This window comes from Paecilomyces variotii (assembly GCF_004022145.1).
Source record: "Paecilomyces variotii strain CBS 101075 chromosome Unknown C8Q69scaffold_8, whole genome shotgun sequence".
Taxonomy (NCBI): Eukaryota; Fungi; Ascomycota; class Eurotiomycetes; order Eurotiales; family Thermoascaceae; genus Paecilomyces; species Paecilomyces variotii.
This window is the reverse complement of record NW_021167147.1, coordinates 358,797-371,625: the sequence shown is the minus strand read 5'-3', so window position 1 is coordinate 371,625 and position 12,829 is coordinate 358,797. Positions and strand designations below refer to the sequence as shown.

General features: G+C 50.1%; 2 protein-coding genes across 2 annotated transcripts; one reads left to right on the top strand and one right to left on the bottom strand.

The window, feature by feature from the left end:
- Nucleotides 1–5: 5 nt before the first annotated feature.
- Nucleotides 6–1,754, top strand: C8Q69DRAFT_492490 (COP9 signalosome subunit CsnE; the record flags this gene model as incomplete). The annotated part of the gene is made up of 3 exons (XM_028632170.1): nt 6–257; nt 336–1,282; nt 1,725–1,754. The coding sequence occupies exons 1-3, from the start codon at nt 233–235 to the stop codon at nt 1,752–1,754; spliced, it is 1,002 nt and encodes a 333-aa protein (XP_028483595.1). The 5' UTR covers nt 6–232.
- A 1,533-nt stretch (nt 1,755–3,287) lies between these two features.
- C8Q69DRAFT_404620 (putative cell division control protein Cdc25) lies at nt 3,288–7,155 on the bottom strand (the record flags this gene model as incomplete). Its single annotated transcript, XM_028628043.1, has 3 exons — nt 3,288–3,637; nt 3,701–3,917; nt 3,973–7,155. 3 exons carry the CDS (start codon nt 7,153–7,155, stop codon nt 3,288–3,290), a joined length of 3,750 nt encoding a protein of 1,249 aa, XP_028483594.1.
- Nucleotides 7,156–12,829: the final 5,674 nt, after the last annotated feature.

Sequence of the window (12,829 nt, the reverse complement as noted above, 5' to 3'; positions counted from 1 at the left end):
CCAGGTGACCGCTGACTCAGCTGCTCACCGCCTGCTGTTCTGCCGGACTCTCCCCGCGAGGCTCTCCGCAGTTCTGACGACAGCTCCCGCTCTAGAGCTCGCTGATATCTAGTGTCTTTCTTCGCTTCATAGCTTCATCTCTTCAACGGAGTCCTCTTTCGTTATCAGAAGATTTTTCAAGAAATTTTAACTCATCAGAACACAGAGCCTGGCGCTCTAACCCTTTATCATCATGCAGGCTGCTCAGCAGTCTTGGGGTCAGTATTAACCAACCCCGTATGATTCCAATTGCCTGATCAAGATCATCCCCTCTGACCGATAGTGCGAACCCACAGAGTTCGAGAATACGATCAACCTCATCGACCCCCAACGTGATGCGCTCTACAAATACGACGAGGATGCACACAAGGCTCTCGTTGCGGCACGGCCCTGGGCCAGAGACCCCCACTACTTCAAGTCGATACGAATCTCCGCCGTTGCTCTATTGAAAATGGTCATGCACGCTCGATCGGGAGGATCACTAGAAGTCATGGGTCTGATGCAGGGTTATATCGCAGCGGAGACTTTTATCGTCACGGACGCCTTCCGTCTCCCAGTTGAGGGAACAGAGACTCGAGTGAACGCGCAGGACGAGGCAAACGAGTACATGGTCGGATATCTTCAAGCTTGCCGGGATGCAGGACGGATGGAGAACGCGGTGGGGTGGTATCACAGCCATCCCGGGTATGGATGCTGGCTCTCAGGAATCGACGTCACGACGCAGGATATGCAGCAGATGAGTGATCCTTTCGTGGCGGTCGTTATCGACCCCGAGCGTACCATCTCCGCAGGGAAGGTCGAGATTGGCGCCTTCCGCACATTCCCCACAGACTACACGCCTCCCAAAGACCAGCAGGAAGATGATGAATATCAAAGCATACCCCTGAACAAGGTTGAAGATTTTGGTGCTCACGCCTCGCATTATTATTCTCTCGACGTCTCGCATTTCAAAAGCACTCTCGACACCCAACTGCTCTCCCTACTTTGGAATAAATACTGGGTTGCGACACTCAGTCAGAGCCCTCTTTTCACAAGTCGCGACTACGGTAGCAAGCAGATGATGGACCTGAGCCAGAAAGTAAGTCGTGCCGCACGCAATGTTTCCAACAGCGCGTCATCAGGCGGCTTCACTCCATCCAAGGATCAACAACTGGAGAAGGTCATCCGTGACGGCCAACGGATCGTTGCCGAGGAAGTGAATGGACTCGTTGCTGCAGACATCAAGAAACAGCTCTTCCATGGTGTTGGCGAAGCCAGCACAGCAGAGCGCGAGCAGTCCCTAATATAAACGAGATAAAACTTTGATTTTTTGCTTGCGAGAGGTACATAGACACCGGTTTTTACACCGTCTTTCAATGGCCAAAATCACATCTAGGGGTTCTCTGGCGCCAATGGCTTGAATGGTTCATACATTTTTTTTAACTACTTTTCTCAAGAGAAAGTAGAATATGACGAAATGATACTAGCTGAAACGTTCGAATAGACTTTCTCTCTGTCGAAAATACAGTGGAGCTATTAGATTCAAATTCATAAATGTAAATGGTATCCATCTCTATTGATTCAAACAAAAATAGCTGTCTTTTTATACCCTTGTCTTCCCATCATTAATGAAAACAAAAAACTAGGTACTTCACAAGTTTCTCCCGTCCCTTTTATCCCAAGAAGCAACCATGACCAACAAGAAGGGAGGGAGGGGAGAAACAAGAAATAAATAATAAAAACAAAAGGAAGTGATGAGAAAGGAATGAGAATATAACAATTATCATGTCGTAGCGTGTCGTGTCATGTCAAAAGTTGAAGCGCAAACCGAGCAAGAGCAAATATAATATCTCGATGGCTGCAAAAGGAATAAGACAAGAAAAAGTGCATAGGCAGTGAAAGAACCGGTAACAGCTTGAGCGGATCACCTGGTATATCTGCGTACTAGTTCGGACACCAAGGCCGGAAGGTTATATATCGAAAAAGATAGGAAAATTCGTTCAGATGAAAGGAAGTAGAAGTCCCAAGGTGGACAGTGAAGTGTGGATATTTCTGTTCTGATACAGAAACTCCCACAAAAGGGTGAAAAGGAGCGAAATACGTGCAAAGTCGATGGCTTTGGATGAGATCAGCTAGGCTGACTTTGGACCCGGACATCCCTCAGCACATCACTGGAGGCTGCTTGAGGCTAAAATAGAGAAAGGTTCACGTAACTGTCCGTAGTAACATGAGATCGGCTACAGACAGACTGCTGTGATGTTGCAGGAGATGATCAGAGATCCATCCTCGGATGAGCCTAGCTGTTGATTGCAAAGTCAGAACAGATGACGTCTGGCCTCGAACGTGAAGTCAATCTGTGTAACAGCCGTTTGAGCTGCGGCCAAATGGCGCACACACGAATGGCTCCCTTCGTCAAAAATTGCGCGAGATCATCTCCAACGCTCTCGCACGTCTCAAGGTCAGGGGCGAAGAGCATCCGCCAGCCTATTGAAACGTCGCGGGATAGGGTATCTTTGTGCGAAAACGTAGTCATCATCATCATATTGTCAGATAAATCAGGATTGGACAATTCCATCCTGGCGGGGGTCATCTCGCGCGTCTCTGTTGACAACTCGAGGAACGATCATAGGGCGCACAGGCGGCCAATCTGTGTATAAGCTCGGACAGTAATCTGAACTGCTTTACCGAACTCGGCTTACCGCTGGTGAGAATTTTGCTATTCTCACAGGCCAAGCCGGACGGTGCGATAAGTGAACCGAGAAGTATCGCGTGATGGCTGAGATAAGAACCCCCACGGCTCGGATACGACGTCGCCAGGGATTGCGTGCTAGCGGAGAGCCGCCCCTTCTGTAGCCTCGCCCAATCGAAAACCGCCGCTGTTTACAGGAAGCCCGACTCAGAAAGGAGTCTACGTACGACCAAATGTTAGTGATTCGTTCGTGCCCTCATGAAGAGAAAAGTGACAATCGGCGGGGAACGCGAGTATCATGGATATAAGAAGATAGACTGGTGGAAACAGGTAAGCTATGCGAATAACGATGGCCAGATCGCCCCGTCGCGTGCAACCAACAGCCTGGGGTTTTCCTGTTTGGAAATGATCTGCCTTATTATGGCGGCCGCTCTGCAAACCCAAAGAAATTGCAACGCCATATGGTATCTAGTCGTGCTGTGTGAAATCATAGTTCATGAAAAGAAAAGCAAAGAAGGGGGTATAGTGCGCAATGTATGGTGTAAAATCATGTGTAGGGAAGAGAGGCATGCAAGAGGACTCATCGTAATGATGCGACCACACTTGCGACAGCCAGGGAACTGGTTTGCAGTGGTCGCACTTCTCTACTGGCAGCAGCATACCTAGCGATCTTTTCGTCCTCTCGTTCTCGAGGCTCTACCTCCAGACTCCGGTCATACATCTCGTGGACGTCTCCAGCGGCCTGCATGTTGCTAAGGATGTAGTCCTGCAGCTCGGGCACCGGCTGGAGGAGATACGGCACGTTCTGATATTGTTGAATGTCCCGGATCACTTCAGCAGTCTTGGTACGCTTGTTGAAGTTGATAAGTTCGGACGGTGTCAAAGATGGAATACCATCCTCGATGAAAGTCAGATCGGTTAGATAGACACCTAGAGATAGAGTGTTAGTGGCGCTGGGGTACATATGATTTGCAGAGTATCGAAAGATCATACCGAAAAAAGGAATACAAGGAGGATTCGCGAGATGCAACGTCTCGCGGTATTCGCCAAAGTTCTTCGTACTGGCCATCAATCGGCGCATCTGTTCCAGGATTGTCGATGTTCGCCCGCTGACTTGGGCCCAAGTCCGACCGAGACGGTGGATGGGCGCTGTTCCAAGAGCAGAAATGATGGATGTCAGAGTAGAATAGTTGTTGAGAGCACGGCATTTCTGTAGATCTGAGTCAGCAAATGTTCATATAGAGAGATAAAGGGAGTCCCAGTACATCTGCCACGTTCACAAAGTGTTTTATAACGACAACTCTTTTCTTGACATCGGACTGAGTGAGAATCATCTCCGCGACCCAGTTGGTCAACTGGTTGGAATGTAGAATGAGAGCTTTGACATTGGGGGAAGGCTCCTTCTCATCAGGGCCGACCTTCTTCTGCCAAGTCTTGTTCAAGCACTCAGTAGCCCGAATCTTGGCGTACAGTCGCGACTCGATGATGGTCAGTTGTCTAGCGAACTCGGTAGCATCGATGTCTAGGAACTTCAGCTTCTTCATGTTCTTGGGAATGATCGGTGTCGGAGCGGGAGTGGCCTGCGTGAGGACCAGCCGTTTAGCAGTGGTGGTGTCCTGACCCTTTAGTCGCTGCTCGATAATAGCCAGCAACTGCGGAGAGCCGGGAGTCTTCGTGGTAGCAATGGAGTCCTTCGTGAAGGCGTGGACTCGTCGGAGGAGATTCATGTTCTCTTCGTCATTTGGCTCCATCCAGAAGTGCTCGAACCAACTCTTCAGGATATTGACTACTCTAAAACGAATGGGCTTCTGCTTCCTATCAACCCACATCTGCATGTCGTCCTGACTGAGGCCATACGGTGGCTGAATGGTGAATCTCTGGACGAGCATCTCGAAGAGTTCGGGTGCGCTGGTGAAAGATCTATATGTGAGGAGGAAAGTATTGTTGAAAGAAGCATCGAGTTTGTCATGGCGCGTCAAGTGCTCCACCAATCCTGCGAGTGTACCGCACTTGAGGGTTGGCGGATCTCCCTTGGTATCGTAGAATACTTCACCTTCGTGGTCAATCTTCAGGAACCAAGGCGTTTCTTCTGGCTCTCTCACAGGCTCCCGGATAGGTTCTCTAGTGATGGCAGTTGGTGGGGCTTGGCCGAAGAAACGCTGCGCCTTGTCCATATTGCGTCGAACCTTTTCGGGCTCCCCGTCAAGGCCAAATGGAAGAGGATCATTATTTCTCAAGCTTTGAGAATCTGCCCGGACGTGGAGCTTAAACGGCTCACTAGTGCTTCCGAAGCGAGTCTGGTTTTGAGGAGAGGTCATCTCAGGGATCTGCTCTTGAAGCAGCGAAAGTGAAAAGCCCAGTTGAGAGACATAATTCTCTATCTGTTTGGCGACGACGCGCACGCCGGTCAATCGGTCCTCAAGCGAGTCACCACGCAACTCCGCCCATTCATCGCCAAGAGGAGCGGAAACGCCCTGACAGCTCAAGATAAGGTCCGCAATACCATCGTAAACTCTCTGCTTCTGCACGCTGAAGTCCACCAGCTGCGGGTTCTGGAAGCTCGTTCCCAGGGGCGCAAGATTAACCGATTCGATGGCAGAAATCCAAGGCCGAAAGTGTTCGACTACCTTGATTGCAGCAGTGCAAACAGCCTCGCTCAGAACTTGATGTCCAGCAGCGGTGACCACTTTCTCATTTAGGGCGCACTGTTCTTCCAAGCGTCTGATGCTCCCCACGAAGGATTTTCTCAGGGTATCCACCTTCTCCAGGAGATATGTGTCGAGAGGAACAGATGGCTCCGGACGAGATTCAAGAGGGTCCTGATCAAGGAAAGATGTCGGGCCGGAATCATTTAATCTCACTCCGTTGTTCTCCCAGTGTCCACCAGCGGCACTACCAAAGACGAAGCCAGGGACTATCCGCTTGATCTCCTCGCCGCGTTGCTGTCTGGCAACATCTACGTAACCGTAGACTCCATTCATGACGCCATCCGCTTCCTGAAGACACTTGGGAACCGAATCCGGTCCCGGCCAGTCGGCGGAAGCAATGTGGGACGACAAGACCAACTTCGAAAACTTGGACATCATATCCCTGAAATGCGGATATAGAGCTCTGTTAGTGGAGATGATGGACGGGTTCCCGGAGTGATTGTCCGTTGTGTCTGACCCGGCTGCTAACAGCATCCGCAGATGGTCAGATATATCTTCTGCGCGTCGCACATATTCAGCCCGTTCACCGTTGATGAGGGTTTGCTTATATGCCTCAATAGCCTGGCGCATGTTGTCGACCAAGGCAGGCCAGGTGATCGGGTAGGCGACGCCGTCATCAAGAAAGTGTTTTGGAATACCAGAAGATACCGACGGTCTTGGACCCTGGTCGTAGAGGGAAACAGAAGCGGCGTTCAGGGCATTGTACGACTTTGAAGTGATGTTGAAGGGAGCTTGTGACCCCTTCAGATCGCCGGACGGTTTCTTCACGGGAGAGGGATTCAAAGAGTCCATGGAAGTAGCCGGGGAGATACCGTCAGAGACAAAAGACTGACGTCTGCGCGACATTGAATCATGCGATGCCAGCATCAATGACTCCCCTTCCGCTTCAGACGCAGAGCCATCGTAATCATCTTCCTCGCGCTCGAAGCCTCGAGCCATCAGTTCGGGCGGCGGACGAGTCTGGTCGGGCACAAAGAAGTCATTGCGGTCTCGAGGGCCCGTCTCATTTGCCAGAAGCGGGTTCTCCAAGGGCAGCTCCATCGTGCTGTAGCCGGTCAGGGTGTTGAAATAGAATAACCGCCCGTCTGGTGTGGCCTGCGGGATCCAAAATGCAGAAGCCTCCTCCCGGTCGGTTCCCACGCCTTCAATGGGGAGCAGAGGCTGCGAGTCGCGGGGGTTCCCCACGGAGTCGACATCGTCATCATCGCGGTCGCTTTCGTACTCATCCTCGATTCCCGATTCTGCGCTCGTATCTCCACCGTGCTGGGAGTGGGATCCTTGGTCGTCGAGTTCGTTGGGATCCGAAATAATGGCGCAGTAGTTGCTGGGAAACCAGCCTCGAACGTTGTTGATGACACCGTCCCACCAGCCCGTCTCGAGCTGGTTCAGCACCTGGATGATATCGCCCTGGCGAAAACTCAAGCTGGTATGGTCATCCGCAGTGTAGTCGTATAGCGCCCGCACATACAGGGCCGGGGCAGGCTCCGCTGCGGGAGCGTAACCGCCCGCACCGGTGAATTTCATGGGAGATTGCTGTCGCTTGGGCGACTCGGACACATCGACGTCTCTCCTCTGCGCAGAGACGCTGGAACCTCGTCCGCGGGCCCTGGGGGTGGTAGACAGCATGGCGGGATCGTCTTCTGTGTACTGAAAGGCGGCTGTCACGGTGGTGCCCGTCTTGCTCCCCAGCCCAGATCTCGTATTAATCGCCAGCGGCTCAGCCGCTCGATTGGAGTACATTGCTCGTCGCCAGAATCGCGAGCCAGGAGCTCTTTTGTCGTTCTCCTGGAGGTCTGCTCAGCGGACTCAGAACACGTATCTCATGTCTTGGGGGAGGAATCAAGCCGGAGAAGCTGGAGGTTAGGGGGGGGGGTTGTTCTGCGGGATCATCCACGGGGCGACGGTGGCCGGCCGCACTTAGTGTGGGAGAAACGAATCACGTCCAGAATTCGACCGGTCGATGAGAGGTGCCGCAACGCCCGTTCTCCCTTGCACGAATCGAAAAGATGGTGGACGAAACGACAGGCCTGGAAGAGGGAGGAGGGAACAGGACGAGAGGGAACAATAATGTTGAAAGAGAGAGAAAGAGATGCTGGACGCCCGACGACGCAGAGGGTCAGTAGCGGTGGGCTAACTAGTTTAACTAGATAACTGGTGGGAGGAGGAGAGGAGAGAAAGCAGTCTACTTACTTTACTTTACTTTACTTTACTGAGTCTACGGGGAGTGGAGGCGGAGGCCGGATAAGGCTATCTCAAGCTGTCCCGTGGGTGAGGGCGACGCCTTTTGGGGGGGAAAAAGAGGAGAGAGAGAGAGGGAGACCTTTTTTCCTGAAGCCAACCCTGGTCTGCCAATGTCACTGCTACTCCATCGATACATATTAATTATCATCATTATTATTATTTCCCCTGGTCGATGAAACTCTTGTGAGTTCTTACTCGATTAACCACTATTCTATCTGCTAGAACTAACCGTCCATCTATCTACATTCTACACGGTGCTAACGAGGCCTGGTCTCCCTGTGCCTGACACTACCAGCACGGGTGCATGTACCAGCAAGATACCTATGGAGTCCGTCCACTGTGTACAATCCAGTCTGGACGGGCGCAATGGCGGTCAAATGGCACGAGCGCTAGGCTCTAAGGACGCTTTTTACGAATCCTTCTTCTCATCGTCTGTTAGGAGGTCCCGACTAACAGTCCGGCTCAACTCCCCCGGGGTCCACCGACACAAGCTGCCAGCAACTGCGCTTTTGAGCCTGTCCCGCCGCCGCAGCGATGATTCTGAAAGATATTTAATTAATTTATTTATTATTGTTCTTCTTCTGGTCTGTGCGACAGCCGTAACTAACTACTCCTCCGTTGGCCCCCTCCAGCACCCACTTGTTGCTCATGGATCCAAGGTACCGTGACTGTAAGGTGACCCGTCCTGTCGACGCAAGTACCAGCCTTACTTTTGCTCTTCTGGAGTAACTTAATACTCTAGACCAGGTCGACCCGTCATAACGAAGTGCAGCCGGGGCCACACGCTTGCTGCAAGAGCACACAGTGACAAAAACCTGCCAACCGACAGACAGGATCGGATCCAGCAAGAGCTGGTCGCTCTGCCAGGGCCAATAACGATTCCTGCAGTGTGGAACGGACAGCAAGGGGCATGGGACAATCAATAAGGCTCGCGCGGTGCGGGGACACTCGAAGGCTCGGGTTGTTCCCCGTCAGCTTCTCTGGAAGCTCGGTGCTGAAGCTTGTGGAGGTTCTTCATGCGACGTCTGCAGCGTCGCACCGGTGACAGCCAAAGAACATGGGGTGACGAGACTGGCTAGTGCTCCATTCTGTTGTTGCCAAGATATCCCCAACTACTACTACTGACGAGGTGCTGGGCCTGGTCCATCTGTCTCTGTCCAAGATGATAATCTTCTTCTTCACAGTGCCGAAGATTAGGGCTTAACATGTTTGACGTGACAGGAATAGTCTCATGCGGGTTGGTCCGGTTGAGCCTGTCAGGCACGGGAGCGATAACTATCCAGAAGCCTCTCCACGCTCCACGGACGGACCAACTAGTGAGCACGAATGATATGGCGCGGGATCATGATAATCGCACACTCCCTTGCGGGTGATTATTCATTCTACAGTTCACATCTGTTCTCTCCTAACTCAGATGCTTGAGTCCCGACTTTACTCATGTTGGCGCGGCCGACAATAATGATCTGTTCCGGGGCTTTTCCTTGAATCACAATATTGGGGCCTGTTCGGCTATAAATGATCGAAGTAAGTCTACACAGTTAACTGAGTCACTGGCTTCAATACTCAGCATCCATAATAACTAATTTCGTTTTACGATGCGTCTTTCAGCCACTAAAGTTCGTGGAATTGGTGACTGACCCACTGCGCGCCTAACAGCTGGCTTAGCAACCGTCAGTCCCAAGGCGATGTTAGCGGTGATCTTCTCCTGACCGTTGGAGCACCACTGCATCGCTGTCGGCTTGGTTCGGGCAATTGATTGACATCGATTGGGTACTCCTACCATTCGCGTCCAAGGCCAGGGGAGACAGCATTATTATTGATGATGTGCCCATCACTGTTCTGGCTAGCCAGCCTTGGCTGCGGGTAAAGCAAGCATACTCTATAGGGATAATAAGTCACAGCTTTCAATGCACTCGCTGATCAATCGCAGAACAGTGACCAGGAACAATCTAAACCGAAAATGTATCTCGTACAGTCATTGAAATCCACTGATTTGCTCGCCATCATCTGTTACATTAGCCAGAGAAATTGGCCAGTCAGATCCCATCCAAGGAGGTGCGCTAGGCAGCCCGCGGGAAGATTTGGGGGCAGTGGAAATCCTAGCGAGCAGTCGAGAACACGCGGCCTGGGCCGTCGTCAATTGCTGCTATGTAAGCAGGAGCTGTGTGCAGACCTTCACACTGCTAACTATTAGCAGTGTCTTCACGAACCTCGACTGAAGACTTCTTGACTCTGCTTCTTTTTCCGTTGAGCCGAGTATGGCGCTTCGTCTGCGTTGAGGTTGACAGCTAAGGCTAATCTTCTAGTTGTCCGTGATTGCATATGCCATATCAAGACCTACAGACACCATAACGGAGCGTGCCGGAGGGAAAGCCCAAGTGGTCCACCATGCCTTTGGTATCTAGTATTCGGCCTTCTAGAAACCCGCCCATCAGTATGAAGCATACATCTGGGCAAGCATCTCGTCCTTCCAATAGCAAGAAAGTCCGGGTTTTATCCGGAATCTTCCATGGACAGCCTTGTCTCTATCTAGTTTCACCATCAACACCGTCGCATCGAAATTGCAATCCCAAGAAAGAGACATAGCGCCTCAAATAATAGCTTATGGTCTTCCGGCACGATGCCGAGAGGCTTTCTCGGTACCGAATATTTTAAGCAACTTCTAGCTGTCAGCCCAGACCCATCAACATGCTTCTAGAACTGGAAGTTAGCTTCGAGCGATCAAGCCTCGCGCTTCAAGAGAAGTAAATATGTTTCAGTCCCTATGGTAATTTTTATCGATGGCAGTACTAACAAACGACAGGAAAGACTATACGGCCACTAAGTAACTAAACCGAAGTCGCGGGAATAGCACGCGACCGATTTCCCGGCCTCCTGGCTTAGTTTCTACGTAGGCGACCCAACTCCCAGGACGGCGGGCAGCGACCGGCTCTCGGGGAACTGTCTTGACTTCCATTCGTTCTGGAAGATTGGCAACACGGTGGATTTAATTTCACTAACTGCCCTAACTGTGCCGTGGACTCTGGAGTCATGGACTGTCTCTGCGGACGGGCCGGCAAGGGAACAGGGGGAAGCATGAGTAAGTCAGGCTCGAGGTCGAAATTCAAGAGCCGAAGGCATCCAGAAGGGGCATCAGTTTTCTATTATTGGAGTTGGCTAATTTATCTGTATTTCTATAGAGTAATGCATTCACTGCTGTGGAACGATCTCCTCGGTGGCAAGGATGGTTATCAGATCATGGACATCAACGTGATAACAACATTGCATCCCTGAACTAATACTCGGGCATAGTTAACTTAAGGACCCTTTGCCATGGGCTTACCCGCGCGCCGTTGATAACGTAGCCGTTTTATCCTGCCAGCTGACTTATCTAGAGCAAGCCTCTCTGTCCCACGGTCAAGGCTTTTCTCGTCCTCTTTCCTGTTACAGGAAGCTTCTATCGTATCGCATCCCGCAAGGTTACCTACTACTGCTTCACCCATGTCGCAGGAAATATCCGTTGCCCCTCGCCGCTCGGCGAACCCCGCATGGTGTGGCTATGTGCTTCTTTTTGTGCCCCAGAGTTCGGGCCATATCGCTATCAGGGTCGATGAATGACGTCGGGGACGAATGAGTGATAGTGATATTAGATCTACAACGAACCCCAGATGCCATAGTCTTAGAGCTTAGTAGGGGCTTATGGAATAGGCGAGTATGAGAAGGCTGCGCTGGCTTCCGTAGGAGTGGTTTGAAATCACAAGGCGTGTTGCGGGTTTCATATACGAAGCTTAGAATCATGCTGAGCTTTACATCAAATAGCCCATCCCGGCACCAAACAATACAACATATACTTACGAATTCATCTTTTCTATCATCTTTCAAGAACTAATCTCTAAAGCAGATCAAATCCGCGCTGTGATCAGTTCAGTTCGACATTTTTCCAGAGATGTCCTGCAAATTTATTCGGGTTGATCGACTAAATAGACGACAATCTACCAGCAATATTTCCAATTGACCATCATGATCCGCAGAAACTTAGGAACTCAGCAGAAGACATAAAATCCAAGAAAGGTGAAATCAAAACGCAGGTTTTTTTTGTGCGGCTCGAAAAGACTTGAAAGATGCACCTCCATCAAGTGCGTTCTGCCTATCACAAGATTTCAATATCAGGTGATTTTACTTTTCTGTCACGATCTAGACGCATATACTGGAGCTTAGCATGTTGGTCGCATTGTGTGTACTACGCACCTTATCCGGTTTAGATATTATAGATGATGGAATATGATGCAGTGTCGGAATCTATTTCCTGCTCATATACTATCAATATAAAAAATGGTATGGGCGTTTATGAGAGCTACCTCTGCTGTAAGCTAGGAGAAAGAAAAGCTACAGAAAAGATACCGAATAATAAAAGTTATTTCTGAATATCTGGGGGGTCGTTATAGAATCTAAACATTATTTCGAATATTAAAGAGCACGGAAGCAAGATCTGACCTGAACAACTTGAATTGCTTGCTTTAATCTGGTCCTAAGGGGGGGGGTTGAACCCATATTTATCTCTAGATCCTCGTAATCTAGTAGGTTCTATCCTATATTCAGGCCATGAAGAATTTGCCGCAAACGGATGATTGACAGATCACCTGGCGTTTGCTTTGTGTGCCGGCACATTATACTTCTACTAATTTCATAGCTACTAACGTGTGATTCTTATAGAGCTTCTTATAGATCTTTATTCTGGGTAGTTGAGATACGATATACAACTAAAACCAATATCTTGCTATGTGGAACTACAATTCGTAAGGGCGGGTCTTTCTATTTCGACGCATGCATAGGGTATAGTTCTTGAACTTATAGAAACATAGACATAGACATATTAATCCTTGTAGATAACTCGATGCTGAGGAGAAATGTATTATTTTGACGGAATCATTCTATAGTAAGTTTCTCGTGCTGCTGGTAAGGGTTTGCATAGATCTTGCGATGTCTGCTATACTAGCTGCTCTGGTCTAAAAATGTAACGATTTAGCATCCATGTTCTCCTCGATAGCTATCTTGTTCCTCTTAGCCAATTATTTCCTCCTTAGTTCAGCATGGTGCCAATATATAACTATTGGAGAACTACTGACTTATCGTGACGTGCTATATCGGAGACCCTTCGCTCTTGAGTCCCCTGCTCAAGTCCGCTGCAGATAGC